This window comes from Prionailurus bengalensis, chromosome A3 (genome assembly GCF_016509475.1).
Source record: "Prionailurus bengalensis isolate Pbe53 chromosome A3, Fcat_Pben_1.1_paternal_pri, whole genome shotgun sequence".
Lineage (NCBI taxonomy): Eukaryota > Metazoa > Chordata > Mammalia > Carnivora > Felidae > Prionailurus > Prionailurus bengalensis.
This window is the reverse complement of record NC_057354.1, coordinates 46,274,811-46,301,137: the sequence shown is the minus strand read 5'-3', so window position 1 is coordinate 46,301,137 and position 26,327 is coordinate 46,274,811. Positions and strand designations below refer to the sequence as shown.

Sequence of the window (26,327 nt, the reverse complement as noted above, 5' to 3'; positions counted from 1 at the left end):
GCACTGTTTAGCCAATAGGACGGACCCTCTGGCCCTCATTCTGCATTCATCACAGGCAACATTTGCACAATGTATCTCTCAAAGGCGGCTGAAAAGAAGGCCTTAATACTCATGTAAACAACTGCAAACCAATTACTTAATGAATCAGGCCCACACATAATGAGGTGCAGACAAAGAGCTATAAATGCATTTTTGCACCCAAGCCGCTGCTTTAAAGTAAAATCCCTCAGCTGTAGTTTGGGCTTAACTAGCACATCATAATTATTGTCTCTAGGACATCAGAAGAAGCCATTTTTTTTTTTTTTTTTTTTTTAGGTCCAGCAGGGTCTTTTTTTTTTTTTTTTTTTGAGGTTGCTCATCAGCTCACTGACAAAATAGAGCAAAGAAGAATTTTTAAAAGTGCTACAGCAGCACTGCACTGTTATGTTTATTCTCAAGTACTGGGTTTCGAGACCACTTGTAAAAGCAATAAAGCACGAGGAGTGACTGCAGTAAGTGGGATCCTTAAATGTAAGCCTCTAAGAAATTTCAGTGAATCCAGGCACAAACAGCAAAACCAGAGCTCTCCAAAGCCCAGGGTGGTGTATTAACAACACCAAACCCAGCAAAAGAACTAAACCGTAACAAACAGCACGCCAAACCCACACACTCAATGCCCAGACCTTTTTCATCACTGGATTATTATCAAGTGTCTAGAACCAAATGTTCCTTGAAGACCTTTCTTTTTTTTTTTTTTTTTTCTTAAAGAGGGTTATGAGATTACTTGTGATTTATTTAGAAAATTAATTTCATGCAGGAGCAATAGTAACACAAGGTCCCTGCCTCAAAATGGATGGGGAAGAAAGTTTGAATTTAGTTTAGTGAAATATAGACACAAGACATGAAATTACCAGGCCGAGAAAACATTCTTTGGGTCTAGCTGCTTTCTGAATGTATTTTAACATTGCCTGAAGAGTATATACATATAAAGACAAGTTCAAGAAGAATTGGGTTTTTTAATGCCTCTAAAATATAATGGAGATGACCATTTCCAACGATCTTTTAACAACTACAGGATGTGTTAGTGAGCCAGATGGTAACAGTGAGGGCTGACACCTACCTGTAGAACTTACTGTCTTTTAAAATATCCTTTAAAAGACCTAGAACTTGAATTTACAGGATAATCAAAAATATATAACACTTGAACATTATTCCTGTCCCATAATTCATTTCCTCCCACTTCTTTCAAAACCAAGGATGAAAACCCAGGTATTAAACATGCTAATTTTTGGTAACTACATGAGTAGTTTTCTAAAACTGAACTTGTCGGGTTTCTAAAAGCAACAACCTAATTTTAGAAAATCCATCTCATTTTAAGATATTCCAGTCCTAAAAATAGTATAATGTTTTTCAAAATATAAGTGAAAATAGGATTTTTTTCTTCATTTAAAAAACACTACATTTCCGGATCAAATCGCTTTATATTATGGGATACTGGATATGATGTTAGAAATGTAAAGTTTCTGTTTTAAAATTTTGTCAGGGCAAGTTAATTCTAATGTAATGTAAGCATCTAAAAGACACCTTTTTAATGAGAAATGTTATTAGAAAAGGAAGTTTGTGCAGTTTTAAACAATATGCAGCCAAAGCCAGGTATTTTCCTCAGACAATTGCTTTGATTCCCATCTATACATTTTTTCCGACCCAATGCCATCGCATGGCTAGTATTTTATGTCGATGACAAATCCAGCACACAACTCACCAACTCACTTACGTTGCTTGAAAAACTTATAAGAGGTGCTGGGGTTCAGCAAATGTTGGATACATCTTGTTCTTTATGGACAATAAGCAAGGAAGTATCAGAAAAGGGAAGAATAATCTTGCCCAAATGCCTGGTGAAAAAGAGGAATACAAAAACAAATACCCAGCAATTGCCAGTATATATATCAGCCGTCTCAGAAAGCAGAAACGGGCCACTTTATTTCTTTTAAGGCCCGATGTTTTCTCTCTGCCCTTTTCCGACACCCTCCATTGTGTGGTGTCTAAGCAGCCCTACTGCGAGCAGCTGTAGACGCTAATTTGTGGTTCACTGAGGTGTCAATTGAGTCTTAAACCAACGAAACAACAGCTGCAAAACAATACTTGGCTCTCTGGCACAAATATTTTCAAAGGTAGACTGGAGTTTCAACTGTTATTTTAGATAAACAAAAACCCAAACCATAACCTTCCCTCAAGTCACACAACAAAATAATATGCAGCCAGAGTTGCATTCATTACGGAGTGACAGTTCTCATCTTGTGACCGCTGTTCAGAAAGGCTTTCACGACTTTACCTTGACAAAGGACTTCCTTCGCTCGATGAAAAACTAGCCTCCGAGGCGATTTTGTTAGTTGTCTTTGTCTTGAGTATACCGCTGCCAATGTTCAAACCTGTGATAAGCACAAACGTGGAGAGTGAGTGCTGGCCGCCACGCAGCAGAGAAATGCACTGAATGAAGAAGCAGCCTCACAATAACTTTGGTGAAACAAACGTCGACGGGGGAAGATGCTGTCCAAGCCACAGAAGGCAAAGGAGCTTCTGAGGCAAGGAACAACATGTTGGCAGAATACTGAAAGGAAGTGTGTGTGCGTGTGGGTGGGTGGAGGCGCTTCCTGTGACATGAAGAAGCCACAAAAACGAGAAAACAAAATCATTCAAAGACCTAAATTTTAAATGACCAAGTCACATGTCTGCGCATATGGGCCTCTCCTATGACACTAAATGCTGATAATTTACCTTGTTGTAACACATGGGCAGTGAGAAATCACCAAAATGATGGGTGCTGGGAACCAGGTCTCAGAAATCACTGACATCCCAGGATGACAGATACCCCTCTGCCAAATCCTCTCTCTTCCATCTTGCGGAGAAGAATGAAACTCCACTGAAAGCCATCAAGGCCACTCTTTAATCAGCCTGAAAAGGTTGATGGGGAAGATGACAATCCACATTTTCTCTGGAGCAGGGGAACCAGACCATGCCCCTGGTACATCCAGCTTGCAGGGCAACCCTCACCTCATCTCCTGGGTGCCCTTGGATGTCAGCTACCAGTCTGATTCTCAACTGGTGGTCACTGGGGTCATGGATAGAGAGTGCATGGGCATCGCTGGGAAAGGCACTTGGCAGAGTTTCTGACCTGTAACCTGCCTGTCTCACAGAACCTCTGCAGCCAAATGATTCCCTTAATGAGGTGTCCATGTTTGCCCAAAGAGAGTCCCCCATGCTTAACAAGACAAGGTCTTCTCAGACATGAACATGAAGGCACAATGTTTAAGTGGCTTGCCTTAAGTGGTCCAGAGACACAGCATAAGACCTATGAGCAGAAGTTAATTGAAACCTGAATTTCTTCAACAGTTAGATGAACTCTTGAGTTCAGGGTCCACAGCGCTATGGCTACCTGTAACAATGCTGTGAGGTCTAATATGGGTACGTGGCTTCCATTTCCCTTCACCGTCCCATCCCACTTCCTGCTTTTCTTTGGAGCTCAGAGAAGTCCCTAGGCTCAGAGTAAGCATGAAAGTGAAAAGGTAGCCGTGACCAAAGGTAAAATAAATACAAGAAGCAATGTCTAACTACAATGACAGCCAGGACCATCAGAAGCACCTCTGTGATCCCAGTGTTAGAAAATATGGAATCTTGCAAAGCATATAGTATAATTGTGAGGGTAGGTGAGGAAATTGGATCTAGGGCTGCTTGGCTTGATACAACCTATCACTTCACTTATGAATAGATTAAGAAATTAATATATTAATTATTACTATCTTAACAGTACCAAACTGTTTAATATACATCCAAGGGACTATAACTTATGTCAAACTTACTTATCCTTTGAACCTGTCCATGGAACTATCATGAATATACTTAGCAGAAACAGACTTGTGGAGTCCCCTTCCAAATGTGTGTCTGCTAACAGGCTGTACTGTTCTGAGAGAGACATCACTGTCTTGGGGCCTCATTTGTAAAATAAGGGGTTGGATAAATACTTTCTAAGATCCCTCTGGACTCTAATACTGTGACTCAAATGTGAAGAAGGTGATGAAAAGCACAGTTGCAGGTTCACAGTGCTGTATCTTTCCATCCGGGTAAAGGCCCTGCATTATACAGCAATAGACTGCAAGGTCTCATGTTTGCGGAGTTCAAATAATAACCACCATTCTCCTAAGGGCTTTTCTCTAACAGGCACTGTGCTGGCATTTAACCTGCAAAGACTCACTGAATCCTCAAAATAGCCAAAATAACTGAATTTTACAGTAACTGATTCTAATACTAATATTATCTAGGAAATAGCTCTCCAAAGATAGCTAAGTCTGATACACCGTAAGTATGTCCCTCAAAAGAAAGGTCTGTCTCATGAGACAACTGGGAAACTTGGATATGGACTGGAAATTACATGTTATTAAAAAATCACTATTCATTCTGTTAGGTGAAATTATGACACTGTGGTGAAAATAAGGTCAATTAAAGTATACTTTAATGCATTTACTTTCACGAAGGGAGCTGAGGTGACTCCAACTAAAAAAAAAAGTTACAATAAGATAAAAACCACTGAAAATAATAAAAGTACAATAACACAATATATGAAAACAAAGAAAGTTACAGTTGAAGGAACTACATTTAAGCTTAAAATTTAGCTTTACTGGGATTTGCAGTATTTTTATTTAAAGAACCAACATTCTAAGGAGGGAAGGTAGCCCAGCCTGATGCTCCCACTGATGATTAATAAACTGGGAGGGGGCGCCTGGGTGGCTCAGTCGGTTAAACATTCGACTCTGGAAATCGGCTCATGTCATGATCTCATGGTTCGTGAGTTTTGAGCCCCACATCAGGCTCTGTGCTGACAGTGTGGAGCCTGCTTGGAATTCTCTCTCTCTCCCTCTCTCTGCCCCTCCCCTCCTCAAAGTAAATAAATAAACTTAAAAAAAAATGAGAGAGAGAGAGAAACTGGGAGATACTGGGAAAAGAAGGAGTTTGGGGTGTTTCCAGTAGTACTTAGTGACAAGTTACTATCATGACATACCAGGTAGAATCCAAGGGACTGTTTGGGCCATTGCCATGCTGGGGGCCTGTACATATCCAGGAGGGAAGACTTCCAAACTGTTGTTTGTTAAGAACTGAAAAAGTATTGGCTTATTCTGACCTGATGGCAGCTTATTACAAAGCAAACTCCAGAAACCTTCAGAGGGTGACCATCCTTGCTTGAACCAGGCACTGGCTGCCCTCCTAGGTCCCCTGGATCCTCACTTGGAGCACTGAATATGCCCTTGCTTACCTGACAGTTGTATTACAGAAACATCCGCTTTTTGGAATCTGTCTTCAGTGTGATTTATAGTATCCTGAAGGGTAGACTGCTTCAGCAACTGGTAGGCTTTTGTTTCTACAGATTAAAAAGAAAGACACAGATAACTGGAAATTCACATGCAAAAGAATAAATTTGGACCCTTGCCTTACACCATACACAAAAATCAATTCAAAATGGATTACAGACTTAAACATAAGACCTAAGACTATTAAATCCCTGGAAGAAAACATAGCAGAAAACTTTCAGGACATTGGAGTTGGCAATGATTTCTTGGATGACACCAGAAACATAGTCAAGAAAATTAAAAATAGACAAGTGGGACTCTAACAAACAAAACTTTTGCATGTCAAAGGAAAAAATGAACAGAGTGAAAAGGCAACCTATAGAATGGGAGAACATAATTGAAGTAATATATCTGGTAAGTGATTAATATCCAGAATATATACGGAACTTCTACAACTTGGCAACAACAACAACGCAACAATGACAACAACAACAACACAAATGACCCGGTGAAAATGTAGGGAAAGAACTTGAACAGACATTTCTCCAAAGAAGGTATACAAAAAGCCAAGAAAAGATGCTCAAAAATCACTAATCATTAGGGAAATGGAAACCAAAACCACAATGAGGTAATCAGGTCTGACCCATCAGGATGGTTATTATCAAAAGAACAGAAAATAACAAGTGGTGGCAAGGATGCAGAGATGTTGGAATCCTGTGCACTACTGTTGGGACTGCAAAATGGTGCCACCATCATGGAAAACAGTGTAGAGGTTCCTCAACAAATTATAAATAGAACTACCATATGATTCAGCAATCCTACTTCTGAGTATATATCCAAAGGAATTGAAAGCAGGATGTGGAAGAGATACTGGCACATCTGTGTTCACTGCAGCATTATTCATAATAGCCAAGAAGTAGAAGGAGCCCAAACATTCATCAACAGATGATACACAAATGTAGCATATACCTACAGTTGAATATTAAGCAGCCTTTAAAAAGAAGGAAATCCTGACACCTGCTACAACATAGATGAACCTTGAGGGTATTACGTTAAGCGAAATAAGCAGTCACCAGGAGACAAATACCATATGATTCTGCTCATATGAAGTATTGAAAGGAGTCAAAATGATAAAAACAGAAAGTGGAAAGGCGGTCACTGAGGGCAGGGGTGAAGGGGAAATCAGTGTTTAGTGGGTAGAGTATTTCAGTTTTGCAAGATGAAAAAGCTCCAGAGATCTGCTGCACAACAATGTGAATGTATTCAACACTATTGAACTGTACACTTAAAAATGGTTAAGATGGTAAACTTCATGTTAAGAAAATAAAAAGGAGAATGACCAAACATCGCAATTGGTCCATGACAATTCAAGTTTGTGCCTGTTGTCCCAGTATAACTATTAATAGAATCCCCTTTTGTTACCAAATGTTTCCTTATTTCGATGGTGACTTATGTGGTCACCCAAACCAAACACAGTGTGTTGGCATAGTCTGGCTACTGACTCAAGAAAAAAAAAAAAACAACTGTAAGGAAGAGTAGAACACTGATGGGATAGTTGATGATACTGATACATTATCATTAACTGTTTTAATTGTGGGAAAAAAGACACATAAATACAGAAAATTCTACTGCCCAGAAAGAAGTTTCTTAAATTCCTCCTGTGATGATACTTTCAAATGCATGCAGATTATTTTCTTGAACTGTCACTTTTTAGAAATTCTGAAGACAAACAAAAAACAATTTAGTTGAACCCAGGTTTCAAAACTCGAAGATAAGTTGTATGAGTTTATCTGAAGTGGCCAAATTCCAGCCATTATTTTGAGTTGGTCTGTGGGTAGTCTCAACATCATAGTAAAATGGTTTCTCTCTTCTTTGGGCCTTGCAGAAGCCACTAGAGGAATGAATCTCAAGAGACAGAACTGATTTCCTTGGTTTCCTGGTCCCTCCAGAGCACTCCTCACCCTGGAGTAAAGGGGGACCAGAGGAGAGGCTGGGTGGGGATAGGAAAGTCAGGAAGACTAGCAGCCACAGGATGAGCTCCGAGGCCCACAGCTGAGAAAATCGAATCTGGGCTCATCGTGCGGACAGAGTGTTTGCAGGGAGCAAAGCCAGGCACCCCTGAGGGATCAGCAGCAGCACAGACCTGGCTCAGGTCCACTTGACTGAGGTTCCCACAGGGCTTCTCATCGTGTCTGCTGTGAGTTAATGTGGGGACGACTGTTGGGAACAACGACAAATAAAAAGAACCCGAGTGACACAACCTTCTGTATCCCCTCAAGTCTCAAGGATACCTGAATGAAACTGATAGCACAAACATAACAAAACAACATCCATGGCTGTACCTTCAACGTGGCCACAAAATAAAAGGATTCCTGCTGTCAGCACAATCAGCTGCATCCCTGTGTTTGCTGGCTCCATTTAAGAACTTAACCATGAGGCCTTTCTTACTGGATTAAAACTACCATCACACTGAAGAAGAAGAATATAACTTCTCTTGCCCTACTGAGAATCAATCAAGATAAAAATAAGTATTGAAAATCAGCATCATATTTTGGAATGTTAAATGATATATAATTAAAAATATGTACAGATCAAGGACTCTTAACTCTGAAAATAACAAATTCTAAGGCAACATTTTTTTTTTAACACTGCTGGATTGTGAACACACTGGAACCAGATTTAGTACAGAAAACACCAGAGGCAGTGGATGCAGAATGGGAAAGTATTGTTTTGTGTGATGCGTGTGTGTGTGTGTGTGTGTGTGTGTGTGCATGCATGCGCGTGCGAGCTGCCCTGGGACAGAAAGTGTTTCTTGCTATAGGTTAGTCTCATTGTCCTAGGATGGCTTCAATAGGATGGCATCATAATACTAATTAAAATCATCACGTCCTTGGGGCGCCTGGGTGGCGCAGTCGGTTAAGCGTCCGGCTTCAGCCAGGTCACGATCTCGCGGTCCGTGAGTTCGAGCCCCGCGTCAGGCTCTGGGCTGATGGCTCGGAGCCTGGAGCCTGTTTCCGATTCTGTGTCTCCCTCTCTCTCTGACCCTCCCCCGTTCATGCTCTGTCTCTCTCTGTCCCAAAAATAAATAAACGTTGAAAAAAAAAATTTTTAAATCATCACGTCCATATTACTCCAGACTTGTAAGGTTATTTTGGAAGAGGGGAGGTATTAATAAAATCAAAGACAGAGCATCTGGATTCTAAGTAGGTAAAGAATCATTGTAAAGGAGGTGAAAATGCACAGTTTTGTTTTTACTATATAAAAACTTTCCAGCCTTTAGGATACGAGTCCAGAGCATAATGACCATATGCTATTTCTGCATTCAATTACATTTATTTGGTCAAGGAAGAGATAGCAAAGCCAGACATTTAACAACAACAACAGAACACAAAGATTTTGTTTCCTGGCATCTGGAAACTTGAAGTGGGGTTTTCTCTCAGCTGATGTTTTAAGTGAATCATTTCACCCCAATGAGCTGGCTCTCCTGCTCCTCAGAAACCAGGAAAATGTGTACCTTTTATTTTCAGCTTGAAAAATGGCAAGCTAGTAGTTGAGAGGTAATTTCAGATTTGGGGGGATTAAATGTGTGGTCCAAATATTAGTGCTGATATTGTTACTGTTCTGAGTCTAGCAAGGGAGAAATGTAAAGTGAGTTCATGCTTAGCAGTAAGGGGCCACTTTACTACTCTGGAAAGATAAACCATTTCCACGTTCTGTGTACTTTCTATTCTGGTTTCCTTCCCTTCTTCTTCTTTTTAAAAATTGGGGTGTAGTTGGCATACAACATTATGTTAGTTTCAGGTGTACCACTTAATGATCTGATAGTGTATATATTGTAAAATGATTATCACAATAAGTCCAGTTACCATCCATCACCTTACACAGTTACACTTTGTTTTTTCTTGTGATGAGGACTTTTAAGATCTACCTTCCCTTCCTTCTTGAGGGACTTGGGCTCTGTTACTGGGCTCTGGCCTTTCCCTTCAAGGTTGCCCCGAGTGTGCTTTCAACTTTACAACAGTTTTGGAGAGAGATAGCTCATCTCTCTTGTTCTTTTCAAGCAGAACCCAATCCCCTTCCCAAACACAAATCCTTGTTGGTATTTGATCCTTAAACCTCCTGTGGCCCTTCTCTGAGCAGGGTCATCGAAGCCCGCCTGGAAAACTTTTATCTTGGATGTAGCTGCCCTGAACTGTGTGATAGAGGGAGGGTTGGCAAAATCAAGCTGGGGACTGCTGGGCACATCGCCTGCCCCATCCCCATGTGTGATTCTTCCAATGGTTTCATGGCAAAGTGAAGCTTAAAAGGTAAAAGGATTAAATGCATTCACTTGGAGGAATAAACACCAGAGACACCAAAACAGCTGGAGGCATTGGAGCAGCCAGGCGCGTGCTGCTGGCTATGAGGAAGTCTGTGTTGGGGATCAGACACTCAGAGCTGGGAGTCACTCTCCCTTGGCATGTTCACATCCTTATTTTAGCCGTTAGAGCTGCAACAAACAACATATGAAGGGCTGGGAGTGGACTCGAAGGCAATTTGCTGAAAAAAATAATTAGGGGAGGTTGAAGGCTACAGAGCCTGTAAAGAAAGAGGGGAAGAAGGGTTCAAGTCCATAGATACTGCATACAGACTGGACAGGGTGGGACCATAAATGCAGACACTTACTGAGGCCGAGCATGTACCATACAGAAGTAACTCTGGCGTAGTGGGAACAGTGGGCAGGGGAGCCCTGTAGCAGGGCTGGAGCCCTATCCACAGGGGACAGCTATTCTCTGGTGACAGCCAATTGCTGCCAGTTGGGAGAGTGGGCCAGACTTCTTGCCAGACTTCTGGCAAAATTAAAAAAAAATGTTTTTAATGTTTACTCATTTTTGAGAGACAGAGAGAGACAGAGAGTGAGTGGGTGGTGGAGGGGCAAAGAGAGAGAGAGAGAGACAGAGAGAGAGAGAGAGAGAGAGAGAGAGAGACAGAGAGAGAGAGAATCTGAAGCAGGCTCCAGGCTCTGAGCTGTCAGCACAGAGCCTCACTTGGGGCTCAAACCCATGAACCGCAAGATCGTGACCTGAGCTGAAGTCAGACGCTCAATTGACTGAGCCACCCAGGCGTCCCTGGACTTGTCTTTTTTAAAAAATAAAACACTGCACATGTCAAACAGAGAATACCTGTAACCTCAAAACTGAAAGGCAGTGAGCAATTTTTTCTTCACTGTGTAAGCACAAGAACCCTTAGAGAAAAACTTCAGCCAAGGGATACAAGTTTGATGTTAGGAAAAGCTTTTTTAGCTGAAAGTTGATTGCATATTATCAAGGGGGGCTGCAACAGCTGTATGGAGATTTTTAATGAGCCATCTTTGGAGGCAAGACTCTAGTTTTTGCTAGGGGTGCTCCAACAATTCAGACATCCTCTTGGAGTGGTTTAGAAGGTGAGTATATCAACTTTATAAAGCAAAAGAGCAAAAGTTACTGGCATGAGGTTTGTGGCAACTAAGGCCCAGGCATTCCTGGAAGGAAGGGAAATAAAGGATCAGGCTATTAAAAGTTGCACTGTGTTGCCCAGCAAATTCATAGTTACTTAATGAATGAATGAAAAACAAAGAACGAAAAGTAACAAATGTAGAGGTTCGAGTTAGCTGGCTTAAACAAGGTAGGGGCAAAGTTCATATGGTTCCAAGGGATAAGACTTTAGTTTTCCCAACTGCAAGTAAACTTTAAATCTGCAAATTGGAGGCCTGGGTGGCCCCTTAAGTCTTCACTTTCCAGCCTGTGACTTAGAACTCCAGAAAAATGTTTCTTCCCATTGGTAATGTCAGACTCTCAGGAAATTATTGAGTAGTGCAAACAGTTTGATAAAACAAATGTTTCTAAAGAATAGATTTGAATGTTCTGGTGTACACAGAAACAAATACACATGTGTCCTCAAGCCTTCCTTTCTGGGTCTCTCAGTCAAGCATCCATTGTATACTCAAATCTGTGTCAAGATTTAGTTTAAAAAGTAGAAAATAGTGGAGGTTTAAAACATAAAACATGGCAAGAGGTCCCGGGGGGTTAAAATCTATCCTTGGTGATTAATTCCAGAGCAGTGACACAAGATAAATATATTTTTTCCTACTTTGTTACATATGCTGGCCAAACCCAATCATGTCTTCCTGCAAAGTGGTGAGGGATCACTGAGACTGTGTTTTTCTTTTGACATGCATTTTGTGTCTAGAAAATGGAATAGCAAGGGAAAGAAAGAGAAAACATGCTGAATAAAGGGAGGTAGGAGATGATGTTGGTGAGAAAAGGAGAAAGAAAAAGCTTCAACTTCTTATCGGTAGTTGTCTTTTATATGCAAATGTACACCTGCTAAAATACTTCTAAATCTACAAATAAAAAGAAAATATCTGATGAACAAGTGCTTTTAACAACCCGTTACAAGAGCCAGATAAATGTGGGGTTCACCAGCCTCAAAGGGGTGTCTCCGAGGCAGAGAGTCCGCCCAGGGCTTTCGCAGAAATCCCCCATGAAGAAAGGGAAGAGCTGGGCCCGGAAAAGGAATAACAAAGAGGGATGCAAACAATACTATCACTCCGGCTAGAAAAAAAACGACCTTGAACTGACAAGAACTGGGCATCTTCGAGTACAGAAGGATAATTACTATTCCCATCTGAAGTGTGCAGTAATTTTAAAATGAAATTTGAAAAGTACTTTCCATCTGCTGAGTTTCCCACTGCTATTACTCACATATTCCTACACCCATGCAATTTTCCCCCCACCCTGTGCTAGATATGTGGCTGATGCAGCAAACCCAGTCATCTTTGCAAAAGAAAATAAAAATTGGGGAATGCATTTCTAAAATTAATTCTGAAGATAAAGATTATCGCTTAAAATTCAGAATTATTCGTCTAAGTGTAATCTGCTCAAATGAAAATGAGAGACTATGAGGATATGGGTGCTTCCATGATCTGAAAATACAGAATACTCATTATATTTAGGATTCTTAAAGTTAAAGGCCGTAAGTCTATGTGAAGGTGAGACATACAAGGTTGGATCCATAACTACAATCGCTTTTCATGTCCAGATTTTCTGCCATTAACCTCACTCCATCAGTTGTCCTGGGCTGGTAAACCATCGCCAGGGAGAAGGCTGATGCATACAGAAGAGAAGAAACGCTGGATTCAGCTGACTTGCCTGGCGCTGCTTCAGAAAACAGGTATTTACATCACATTCTTAAATTCTATGGAGCAATTCAATAATTACACCTGAAAATAAATGGCAGGCTTGAAACTGCCCTTTAATGAATGTTCCAAAACCGAACTGAAACACTTCTGCTGGTATTACTTCCCATGTAAACTTACAGCTCTAGTGCCTGCCACTTAACACTGCTCAGTCCTGGGAGGTAAGTTTTCAACTCTGAAAGTCATAGAAGCTTTAACTTTTCAAAGATGGCACAATCTGATGAGGAAGCTGTATTTTATTGGCACTATTTGTTTTTCAAAACAGTATTTTTAGTGGCTTTGCAAGCAATGATTTATATGAGAAGAATCAGAAATAAAGACAGTAATATTATCATTTCATCATTTATAGTAGAACCAAGAATAATTGCTGTATAAAGATGAGCTGGATGCTAGAAACATAAAATACACAGAAAACCCCTCCTCATCCAGTGTAGTGAGTTGAAAAGTATCTCTCCCCAAATTTATGTCCACCCAGAACCTCACAATGTGGTCTTCATTGGAAACAGGTTCTTTGCAGATGTAATTAGCGATGGACCTTATGATGAAATCATCCTGGATTTATGTTGGCCTTAAATCCAATGACTGGGGTCTTGGTAGGAAGAGGAACAAACAGAGACAGAGAAAAGAAGTCAGTGTGAATATGGGGCAGAGACTGGACTGATACTGCCACATGTCAGGAGCCATCAGCAGCTGGAGCAGCCATGGAAGATTCTCCCCTGAAGCCTTCAGAAGAGCACAGCCCCCCTGACACTTTGATTTTAGACTTCCAGCATCCAGAACTGTGAGATAATACAGTTCTGTTGGTTAGGTTTGTGGTACATTGTTATAGCACTCCTGGGAAAATAATACACTCCCTGTTCCCCAGTTTTATTGAAATATCTAAAGCCCAATCTCTCTTCTTTCTCTTTCTTCACTTGAGTCTCTTGTGTAAAACGGCAGTGTTTCACCACCTGACTTGCAAGGGCTCTCTCAGCTTTGAGACCCCCTGCTCCATGGTCCTCAAACTTGGGGGACCACCTGGGTCTATGTAAGACTGATGCCTGGGTCCCACCCCCTCAGGGGTTCTGATGTCACCGATCAAGGGTGTGGCTGGGGCACGGATGTGTAAAAACCCTGCATGGGATTCTACTGCACAACCACTGAGAAGAATTTCTCTAGGCTCCTATGAGTTGATTACCTTGAAGGTAGGAGCATCCAATCAAGAGCACTCTACAGAAAGATATCTTTCATTCTTTACTGACCACTTTAAATCAACACCACCACCCTCAGTGTCACGAGTGAGGAATATTTTGCTCTAGCAAGCAATAGGCAGTAGGCCCCATGGGTGAAGCCCCAGCAACCTGATCCCTACCATATAGGAGGGCCATGGGGACTGCACTGGACAGCCCAGCAGCACATGGCAGGTTCCCTCGGTTTTGCATGAGTTGGGCGCTCCCTGTCTCAGGTACAGCAGGTAACATGTCTTCACATGATTTTTGTGCATTTCTGGGACAGGACAAGTGAGACACACTCTTAGAAAAGTCTGAGCAGTGGAGGTTGTACTCTGGCCGCCAGCAGTTGTCACTGCAGTCTTGTCTTCCAGGAAAACTCTAGTCACCAGCGACCACCTGGCTGTTGTGTGTTTCCAGCCCTTTCCCAGTGTGATGAGAAACTCAAGTAATCGTGTTTTGGGAAGCAGCGCCCAGAACCCCAAGTGGCAACCTTCAAATCTATGCTGACCTCCCACAAAGCTTTTAAATGGACGTACCTCAGTATGACCTTGAATATTTCAGCTTGCCAAAGAATATCAGTGAGAAATGGCACAGTCAGGCAACCACTTTCAACACAGCTTGACCAAGAGAATTGGTGTCAAAAGAATGAGAGGCTGAATGGACATTCTTAGAGGCTTAATCCTCTTGAGATAAAAGCTGAGAGGCCTTTTCACATGGAGCTTAAGGAGATGAGTTTTGCCAGGATGGGCACGTGGGGTGGGAAAAGAACTGGTGGAGTGAATGACTGAAAGAGATAGTATTCTGGCCTGAATCAACAAGCATTAGGGAAACTCCTTAATACTCTCATTTTTATTCATTCATTTGATGAAATAAGTACCCACTGTGTGCCAGATACTGTGTTAAGGGATGGGTTTTTATGAAATTTAGCATAAGCATGCATTACTTGCTGAAAAATTCATTTACCCCGCAAAGGTAAATTTAGTGCAAATACAAGGAAAATTCCCAATGTGGTAAATTTTACTCGGGGGTACAAGCTGTTCAGAGGCAGACTTTCTCTCATAAGGTAGGTAAATATCACTTTAATCCTGGCTTAAGTGTTTCAGGGAAACACTGAGCTGAATGTCCAACTACTGGCACATAGTCTCAGGCCTAAGTGCACTCAGGCTCGTCCCTCTTTATCAAGGGCAGACCTCTGGTACAAGCTATGCCCGGAAAGCCTCACAAGCTGCCCACCTCTCTAGGTCTAACATAAGGGAAATGAAACACACGGCTTTGTTCATCAGTGCTCTCAAAGCATCCTTTGCACAGCTCCTCTTTCGCTGGGATACACACTGACATTTCACTGACCCAGACATCCTGATGCAGTCAACTCCAACATAAAAAGAAATTGGAAGAGTGGTGGGATGGAAGGAGTTCAAGGCTTAAATCTTAAAGTTTGTGTTCAAGATCTAACACTCTAGCGACATGGCCTTGAGCTGGAATCTTAACCTTTCTAAATTTCTGTTGGACCATCTGTAGAACAAGGCACTGATGTTTATCTCACAGGGCTGTTATGAAGATTGGGGGTGATGGAGGCTTAGTGAGGGCAGGGTCACATGCAGTCTTTTGCTGTCCTGGTATTTCCAGGATGCAGCCCAAGTAAAGATGCAGCATACATGCAAATGAGAGACTACTTAGTGTACACAAAAACCACATATTCACTGATATTCAAATTCATCTTTGATTTCTACCTGGATTCTTTAGTGTGAACAGCCAGACTAGTAGAAGGAGCAGACTGCATTAACAACAGCAGATCATACAGGCTGTGGATGTGGGTGTGGGTGTGTATGGAAGGATTTCTGTGTAAATTTAAGCACAGATTATGGGAGCCAGAGTTATGAAACTCACACTCTCCCAAATGATGATTAACAAAGCAGATGCCTTCAGAGAGACAGCAAATTCTTTAAAGATGAGCCCCCTTGCCAAGAAAACCTGTGTTTGAGAGTGATAAACAAATAAGAAAAGGAAAAGAAGAAATGAGAATGGTGGTACACTTGATTCCTTCAATATGGACTGAGGATCACAGACTTCTAGCATTAGAAGGAATGTCAGCATTCCCAGAAACAGGAATCCTTCCACAGAGCCCCTCTAGACAGTGGGTTCCTGCCATGGTTCAACCACCCGGCAGCTGGAGGACACACTTGCTTTTGCTGAAATGAAGAGTGAGGAAGTTCTTCCATGACTGAGCTGTGAATTCCTTCCTGCAACACTCACATAAGGGCCCCCTGGGCTACATTCTGTAATTATGCCTGATAAATGTTTGGTATGTGGCAGCCCCACAAATATTTAAAGATAGGTTTTGTGCCCTTTTCAGCTTAAACTTTCCCAGGACCCTTGTCATTCTGAAAACAGTTCTATTTCAGAGCTTCCCACCCATTCTGCCCAGCTTCCTGGTGCCTGCCCTGAATTTTGCCTCAGCCTCTCTCTTTACTACATCTCTCCTGAGATGGCTGTAAAACAAATAGTGTCACACAGAGGACCCACGCTGAAGAGGAGCACTTTGGACTGTCATAAGTTACTACTGTAACCTGCTGGTTGTCCATTCGGGGAGCATTTTAACATATAACTAACATATAACTTTCAATCACATCATCTGGGTTTAGTTACACTAAAGCAGCCCAGGGTCTTATTAGAAGCTAGCTTATCCATGAGGGATGTTCCCACAAAAAGGAACCACAGGAAAACACTGAAGATAAATTTAGACTGCTGAGAAAACCAGTGTCCTCACTAGACTTAAGGTTTTAACAAACGTTTCACATATATGTGTGTATATTTGTATTTCCCAAGATGTGTCTCACAGAACATTAATTCTGTAGGCCATTTATAGGAAGGATTCCATTTTCAGATAGGAGATTATTTGAAACTCTAAATTCACACTTTTAAATGGCTCATTTACAGGGCGCCTGGGTGGCTCAGTCTGTTGAGTGTCTGATTCTTGACTTTGGCTCAGGTCATGATCCCAGGATTGTGGGATTGAGCCCGGACCTGGGCTCTGTGCTGAGCATGGAACCTACTTGGGATTCTCTCTTTCTTTCTGCCCCTCTCCCTGCTCACACGTGCTCACTCTCTAAAATTAAAATAAATAAGTTGTTCATTCACTGAAAGTTCTAAAAGTCTTTAGCAAGCTCCAGAGCACTGTGCTGGCTGTAGAGAGAAAGAGGGGTCAAATAGGGTTTGGTCACAAAACACGTATTCCTTGACATATCTTCTGGGTGGAGCACTGAACAGAGCAGATTTGGGGAAATGCTGCATCAGCTCATCAACACCTGTGAGACCACACCAAGGGAAGACTTCTCTGGTGATGAAGGACGCTGCAATGTCCTCAACCGTGGGCACCTCAGGCTTATGGTGCATAAGCCCTCACAGAGACATCCGACCTCCACCAGGGAAAACTCCAGGAACTACTTCATTAACTTCTTCATGGGACTAAGTAGAAGTTCCTAAAATATCATGGGACTCTCCTTAAGATTCTTTTTTGATAAAGTAAACATCCTTCTGGATTCAAACCATCCATTGAGTTTTCAAGTGGAAATTTCCTGCAGAAACTAATTTAGCAGTACTATGCAAAGTACTGTCTATGAGAAATCATGGCAGCAAAAGGCTTGGGTGGGTCTTGGTCCCAAGTGGTTACTACAGTTCAGGAGGTAGCATTCATGTATTGAGTGTGTAGTACATGCTTGGTGCTTTCACACACATGACCTCATTTCAACTTTAGGACAACTTTTCCAGGTAGTATGTCTTTCCCAATACAGAGGCTCAGAGGGGTGGAGAAATAGAGCAGGTAGTAAAGAGCTGACATAGACAGCTGATGCCAAAGCCCAGGCTCAGCTGCCACATCTCTCCCAGAGGACAGCCCCTGGAATATTCTTTTCCTTTGGAATACTCTAGAAGGAATGCAGCTCATACAACAGGAAAGCCTCAACAAAATTATTATGAAGAGGGTGGCGGACTGTATCTTAAGCCAAACAGGACACCTGCCCTACTCTATCAAAGGCCAAATCTCCAAATAATTATGCCAAAAGTCACAAAGACCTAATAAAGAGACGATGGTCAAGAACTTGGAGACTGAACTAATACAATGTTATATGACAATTATATCTGGAAAAAATGAAAAAAAAAAAAAAGAACTGAAGATCAAAGTAACTTCAGTGACACATGATACAATATAGTATTAAGCAGAGCCAAGGTGCCTGAGGCCCTCAGACATCAACTTCATGGGAGGTCTGGTGGGTGGGAAGCACAGAGGAGAGTGTGGTAGCCAGGACAGAAGGCAATGCTCAAACAAAGTCACTGGCTTTGCAAGTTTTTTTTTTTTTTCTTTCACATTTCTCAAGTTAGTTTATGACTACTACTTTGGCATAGAACCAGGCGCAAGGCATTTTTTTTTTTTTTAACTGCCAACTATCAATGGGTCAATGGCAGGATGATGGAATTGCAATTTCTTTAAAGATCCTAATGGCAAATAATCCTTGTTACCTCTAGGCTTGTCACACCCCTTTCTTCAGGAAGAGGAGAAAATTTTGAAAGCCCAGTATTTAACTATCTTTTCTATTCTAAAGAAAGTCTATGAGAAAATACCATCTGCATTAATTTGGAGGAGAGTCATCTATATGCAAGGGATGATTCCAAAGAATACTGGAGAAGTAAGAATGGGTAAGTGGATCATTTCCTGGTTTCCACCCAATAAGCCTTTGTCATTTCCTCTGAAATAACTTCAGGGGTCATTAGATACTTGTGCATTCAAAGGTAAATTGCAAAGGAAAAACATCTAAATGACTTCTTGGTTATTTGCAGTTTGGAATCATCCATACTTCTATTAATAAGAAGAGACTCTACCAGAGTCCTCTCAAAACGAAGAATAAGAAAGCAATAAACATCTCGCTGGGAAAAGGTTTAAAAGAAAAGAAAACCTCTGCATTTTGGAGTGAAATATTATCTGATGCAGAATATATACAATAATTGCTCTACTATAAACTCCCTTTTCAAAACCAGAGTTCATCGCAGAAACATGGGCTTAAAAAATTAATCATCAGGCCATGAATTGTACTGCCATAAAGGAAAGCCATTCTTTTCTGCTTATAAACAACAAAACTACCACATATGCAGATGCATGCCTCAGTACCTCCGTGCAATGGTGTATTTACTTGTATAAATATTTAAAGTCAGACCTTTGAATTTCTAATGAAGTAGGACACCACTTTACAAAATAAGGTACTAGTAAATTTAGATGTATGACAAATAGAACTCTGTTCAGAATACTAATTGCTGCTGTTGATATTCTAAAAGTAAAAAAAGTAATGATATTCAGATTCCATATAAACAAGCCTAATACATGTGCAGAAATCTTAATAGGTCTTGATGAAGCCTTACTGCTAAAATTGTTAAATTATCAGACAGGCTAACCACCTCCTATTTTTGGTTAGTTTTAAGTTATCAGAGGTACAAGGCAAGCTTCCCGGATGGCATTTCCCCCTCCCTGCTCTTATTTTAATAATACACATTCAATTATCACAGGAAAGAAAAGAGTAACATCAGAAACATCTGTAGTTTGCCATATAATGACTGGGTGTTCCCCATGGAGACTGACCTTGTCACCCAGACGCAGGTGCTGAAAGGCTGTGTGATGGGGGTGCTCACATGTGTAAATGTAAGACATGATTATGAAGAATTCAATAGACACGGTTATTTTCCACCTTAGTTTATGTTAACGTAAACTCACACATCCTGCTCTTACAATTTAATCTCCTGCTCCAGCACGTAGCAGTTGAATATCCTCGCTCTTAGCAGAGTCCACAAACCACTAACCTAGAAGGTTCTGATTACATAATAAGGTTGAATCCTGTGTTTGAAACTCACAGGCGACCGTAACTTTACCTGTGATGGGGATCTTTGCTGCCATGCTTTCTTCCCTGCTCTCGTCTCCACAGCCACTGGAAACTTCTAAAAAACAGAACACATGATGATAAAAGTGTATTTCAAGGATATATTTATGGAGTAGACCTTCGTCCTTTTATTTTAACTGCCATTCCTTTTATTTTCATTGCCTCTCCATGTCCGTTTTTTGATTAGTTTATTTTTTTTTTTTGTCTGAAATAGTACTGTTTCTAAAAGGAAACTGATTCTAAACCAAAAGTTCTCTCTATGCTGTTTTCAAGCAAAATAATTTAGCCTGACATCTATCAAATTCAAATGGGGCTTAAAACAAGTAAGCTTCAAATCCTGCACATGTATATCAACTGCTGAGTATGTCCTGAGCAACTCACAGCTCTCTTGGAAATACCATCACAGCAGTTTACTGGCATGAATTGACAGTAACACTAAAATTATCACAATTTCTGGACACTAAACATTGGCTATTAAATTTGGCAGGCATAAACTCAGATTCTTGGTCATCTGTTTAGACTTTTATGAGGTTCCATTACAATTAAAAAGAATGTTTACAAATTATGAGTAAATTTTACTAAGTGATATCAAAAACTTCACAGTATTGTATGGAATCATCTTCATCTTTGTGACACAATCAAATGATCTACTGTCAAGAGGTTAGTTTTGCTAAGATTTCATGACTTATGAAAACTTATTTTGTTGGAAATTCAGCAGAACTGCAGACCTACGATTAGGTTTTCCATTCCTGTTAGACTAAAGGAAAACAAATACATTTACTAAAAGGTGGCTTAAAACAAGTAAGATATTATGCATATTAAAATCAGAGGTATTCTCTGGTCAGCTTAATTTTATACATATACCTTGAGAAAGAGGGTGTTATGGTGACTCTGAACGCATTTCTTCTGTGGACAGAATTTATAACAATAGTTACCTTGTTCCCTTGTACGAACACTGTTGAGCCACAGAGCGGGCTTTGCTTCCTTTATTCCACTATTGTCATTCAGAATAGATGGCAGGCTGCAAGATGATTCATTACTGTGAATAGCTGACCTATCATCACACTCTTCCGTAAGGGCTTTTTTCAATAATGCCGTTGCCTACAGTGTTTAAAAGAAAGCACAAAGAAATAAAAACAAACTCTAGTCACATTACCCTTGGTCTCAAAAACCCAGCCTTCAAATGTAATTTCAGGTTAAGCTTTACTTGGGATTTAATTTGCTTCCTGACATTTAACTGAAATTTAAATGTCTTCAAGATAAGACAACATCTGATTATTTTCCAGCGTAATTTCTTTACAACAACTTGCACTTGCAGTGACACCTTTTTTGAGGACTTACGGAATGCGTAAGTGTTGATTCGTGAAGTATGTATATGAGATGTGAGCACCTCTGTTAATCTGGGCTTGTTTATCCAAGATTTACTCTTTCATTGCATGAATCTGTTTTTCGGGCATGTAAGACAGTTGGGTTTGGAAAGTAAAAGAGATCTGGAAAAATGTGACCTTAAGATATCCCCATCCTTCTGTTTTTTAAAAATTTATTTATTTATTTATTTTGAGAAAGAGAGTGAGCATGAGTAGGGGAGGGGCAGAGAGAGAGAGGGAGGGAGGGAGGGAGAGAGAGAGAGAGAGAGAGAGAGAGAGAGAATCTCAAGCAGGTTCCACACTGCTTGAGCTCAATCTAATGAACCATGAGATCATGACCCGAGCCAAAATCAGGAGTCAGACACTCAACCAACGGAGCCACCCAGGTGCCCCAAAATCCTCATCCTTCTAGAAATGACCCCTGAACTTCCCCCAAACGGGAAGATTAAAGAAAAACTTTGTGGCTAAGGAGGATATACTAAAGCAAAAAGAGAACTAATCTTATTCTAAATCATAGTCTTCAATCAAGGATAAAGACACTCTGCACTTTGCCCCTCAGTCTGCTGGGGAGCTTGGGAAACTTGCCCACCACACTGCCTATCTGTTTTCAAAGGGCCCTGAAGTGTCTTACCTGTATCAGCTCATGCCTCACGGGCAGGCAGGTGGCACAGATTTCATCATGGCCAACTTGAGCAGTGGAGAACAAGTGGCAATTAACAGGACAGGTTAATACTCACGTCTATTTGTCAGGTCAGCACTCTCCTCCCAAGAAATAAAAATACACTGCTAACAAGAGTTAGCCAATGATGACATCACCTCCTTCCAGAGAATATGTTTTTACCTCTCTTCCTACTTAGAACTGATGATTTGCCCAGTCTTTTGGCAGAGGAAACCGAGGTGGTGGTGCTGACCTATCACTGGTATCAGACAACAGGAGTAAACACAGGGTGGTGTTGAACCCAACTTGTGGGAAATGAACACAAGACTCTAGAAGAGTGGAACTGCACAAAGCCTCACAGGTTATCTTTAGTCTAAGTGAAAAGTGGTAAAACCATAATTATCTAGTAAACAAGAGGGAAGATAATAATCTTTCCTGTGATTCATATGAAAGAAAGTGAAGATGCCCTGACAAAGGGAATTACTGAGGCAGAACATGGAAGATCCAGCCTTGTGAGTTTGGCTTGGAACATACTTTGAGGTCACTGCTGTCAGCTTTGACATTCCTGCAAGGTTCTTGCCTTCTGCCTTTCCTAGGACCAGCTGGCCTCCTGGACTCATGCCCATTATAGAGGATTGCCATGATTGTAGAGGATTTAAGGAGTTCTGGTCTAACTTCGCATCAAGTTAGACTTATAGCAAGAATCTGTCTGTAGTCCACTTCTAGTAACCAGGTGCTTTTCCTCTATTTATTTAAATTAGTCCTTGATTTTACTTTTACTCCAGTTATGGTAACTCTGTACTGGGATGATCTGCACAGTATCTGTGTTTCTGCAGACCAGAGTTCAGGTGTAGAGTCCTGTCTCCGAAGCTCAAGGGAGAGCTGGTTCCCATCACTGGCTGCCATAGTGCCCTAATTCCAGTTGCCTACATGGACAACTGTGCTGCACCTGCTTCCAGAATCTGTCCAGGAAGAGAGGTATAAAGAGTAGGACCACCTCTTTGAACTGCCATCACTCTGTCATTATGGTCTCTGGACCATTCCAGCATGTCTCAGTTCTAGATCTCCACCCATCCTGATCTAGTCTCTTCCCCCAGAGAGTTAAGCTCCAATTCTGTGTCCCCAATAATGCTGGCTATGTGAAAAGCATTTTAGAACGTGAACAAAATGAATTCGCCCAAATTCTGTAGTGAAAGCTGTACATTTCTTTTTCTGATAGTTAAAATAATCCAAACATTCTGAAAGAGCCTCAAATATGCATTTCTTCCCCATCTTACCTTATGCAATAGCTGTAACTAATAATTTCTTGGCATGACTTCATAATAGCCTCTGTCTTAACACATATCTTAAGAATAGAATTGTTCAAGGGCTATTGAAGCTTCTTGTGCTTTGTGCTGTAGAATTTGCAGATACCAGAAACTGGGGTTGCCAGTGATTCAAACTACTTCTCACTAGGTCCTCAGAGATGACACATAATCTATCTCACTGGTTTGTACATCCCTTTTCATAGAAGGGATCCCTTCCATGAAGCAAATGGGATCCCTTTTGCTTTAGCTGGGTTCCAACTGGGTCTCAGAAAGAACACAGAATAAAATGCTATACTAATACAGTAAATTTCTATACCAAGCACCCCTCTTCTTTCACTCCAGAGAGGTAAGTAGAGTGATAGGCATACTGCAGGTTTTTATTTATTTTGTACATTTCATGCCATTTATCTTTACTCAATACTCCTGTCTCTAGAATTTCTCTTACTTTTTTTCATAGAGACATTTACTAAAAGGACTCATCTTCTAAGATAAATCTATAGATAATTTCTCTTTTTTTCTAAGTTTATTTATTTACTTTGAGAGAGAGAAAACAACGTACATGAGTGGGGGCGGGGGAGAGAGAGAGAGAGAGAGAAAGAGAGAGAGAGAGAGAGAATCCCAAGGAAACTCCATGCTGTCAGTGCAGAGCCTGATTGGCTCAATCTCATGAACTGTGAGATCATTAGCTGAGCTGAAATCAAGAGTCAGATGCTCAACCAACTGAGCCACCAGGCACCTCTATGTCTTAACAATGACTTTTTTATATCTGTGAAGATTTTTGGTAGAGAGTCAAATTATAACATGAGAATGGCTAGGTTGGCTTTACTGGATCATGGAGCCAAAAGAGAGCAGATGTGCCCACTGGGTCATCTGCAGAGGAATCCACAATATAAGGCCCTAAAAGCAGGGAATAATGATAAGCAGGACAGAAAGAAATATCAGCCTCAGACAAGGAACAGTCAGAAAGTTTCAAGTCAAAAAAAAAAACTTCTGCAGAGTCAGAAGAAACATCTGTAATACATTCTCAAGACGTACTGTTTGCAGACCTTTCAGAAGGGCATATTTCTAAGGAAGCCCCCAGTTTGAAGGAGTTTGCAGTCTGAGGCCACAACACGAACCAGTACCTGCAAAGGAACAAAAGCCCAGAGAAGAGAGAACAAGCTACTTTACACAGCTCATGCTGGGACTGAATGGGCTCTGCAAATTGGAGCTCTCTATGTGAAAAATGCCACCAGACAACAACTTTACTAGCGGCCTCCTGATGGTGCTTATGAATGGACTATGCTTGGGTTTCAACTTACCCGTTAGCGAATAAAGGCTCTGTTTGATTTCATACATTTGGAGCCTAGGAGGGAGATGGAGACTGTCTCACTTCTCTCAGTTGTCTGATGCCTAAGTCAATACCAACAAACTAGTCCCCTCACTTTTCTGGCTTCCCAGGAGCCAGGAGAAAGACACACACTGTTTGCAGGATGACTGATGGTGGTAGCTCCACATTTCAGATCTTATGAAAGATAAATCGTCCCATGAATTATACTCAGCAGGACACCTAGTTACTGGTTCAACTCTACTAGAATTTTTCTCAAAGTCCGGTTTAAATATGGATCCTGCTAGGTCTAAAATCCCAAGAGTCATCTCTTAATTTATATCCAGAAACTTATCAATTATGATATTCACATGCATAGATAAATGAAGATATTACTGGAAAAGACATTATGTCCAAAACACCATTAAAAGAAATGAAAGGAGAAAATCAAACTGCTCCAAATATTGTAACAAATCGTACCAATTTATATTAAAAAAAGTTCTTACAAGTCAGTAAGAAAAAATATTTCTAACCTAATAGAAAAATGAGCAAAGAACACGGACCTGCAAATTATAAAAGAAGAAATACAAATGGCTAACAAATAGATAGGGGAAAATTTGACCTCAACTATAATGTAAAGGTCAAATGAACAAAAAAAATTGGATGTCATTTGCACTTCTCAATGCTGGTGCTAAAAAAAAAAAGTCTGTAGTATCCAGTTTCATAAAAAGTTCATAGAAATGATATTTTCATTCATTCCTCATAACTGATGACCCTTCCAGAGTGAGATGTACCAGTGCATAGCTATAGCCTGAGAGATGCACACACCCTCTGACTTGACAGTTCCACAGCTAGAAATTAATCCTAAGGAAATAGCATAAACAGTTGTAAAATCTGAATTGCTCAGATGTTCTTTGAAACTTTTTTTTACTAGAGTAACAATTAAAAACAAATGTTAGGGGCGCCTGGGTGGCTCAGTTGGTTGAGCATCTGATTCTTGATTTCGGCTCAGGTCACGATTCCAGGGTCATAGGATCAAGCCCTGTGTCGGGCTCTGTGCTGAGTGTGGAGCATGCTTAAGATTCTCTCTGCTCTCTCTCTCTCTTTCTCTCTCTCTGACCCTGTCCCCAGCTCACGCTCTCTAACAATTAAAAAAAAAAAGAAACCACAAAAACAAACAAAAGCAAACAAAACAAAAAAACCCCACAAATGTTCAACAGAAGTGTGGTTAAAGAAACTGGAGTATCCACACAGAGGTCTCAAACATCCATACAGATGTTTGAAATGATGTGATGTGATGTGATGATATGAAGGGAATGTGATGATATGAAGGGAAGTTCACTTGTGACAAGTAGGAAAAAAAGAAGCTTTGTACACAGCCAGTAGAGCCCATGCTTGTCAATACATTAAATATTGAAAACCACACACTGCAATTTCAATTGACAATTTTCTTTTATTCTTTCTGTTTACCTTAATATTCCAAGTTTGGAAGTTTTTTTCCTGTTAGTTTTTTGTTTTTTTAAAACTTATGCTAGCCCTAAAAGAATGTGATTTCTGTGATAGGCAGTACAAATACAAACAGAAAGTGAATGTGAAAGCATCTAGTAGAAATAAATCCTGCTCTATATGTAAATCAGTGCTATTAATGCTGATACAAAAAAGCAAGAGAATTAGGGCTGTCAACAGCACATAACATTTTCTCCTAATACACATATTTAACTGACCTTCCTCAACAACCTCACTTTTGCACACCAAAAGTAATTTTTCAGAGTTTAAAATGAAATGCTCTTAAGTTATAGGAGGGGAAAGGGATAGAAAGAGAAAGGAATTTTATCTATGGAGCAATTGGAAGAGAGGGGGAAGTATTCATACAAGCCGGTAAATGAGTATTCAAGAGATAAGATAAAAAAACAAAAAACAAAAAACAAAAAACAAAAAAACCCCAAAAAACCAGGCCATCATTTAGGAAGAGTTTGAAGGGATTTCTGTGACCAGTCACCTGTCTCTTCTGGCAATGTGTGTG

At 40.7% G+C, this 26,327-nt stretch overlaps 1 protein-coding gene across 1 annotated transcript in view; it reads right to left on the bottom strand.

Moving 5' to 3' along the window:
- Window positions 1-26,327, bottom strand: part of KIZ (kizuna centrosomal protein) — a 142,593-nt gene that overhangs the window by 10,728 nt on the left and 105,538 nt on the right. Inside the window, exons 8-11 of the mRNA XM_043602995.1 lie at window positions 20,602-20,767; window positions 19,659-19,724; window positions 5,285-5,389; window positions 2,312-2,408 (exon numbers count right to left, since the gene is read on the bottom strand). Of these exons, the coding sequence (XP_043458930.1) occupies window positions 2,312-2,408; window positions 5,285-5,389; window positions 19,659-19,724; window positions 20,602-20,767 (434 nt within the window). The remainder of the gene's footprint in view (window positions 1-2,311; window positions 2,409-5,284; window positions 5,390-19,658; window positions 19,725-20,601; window positions 20,768-26,327) is intronic.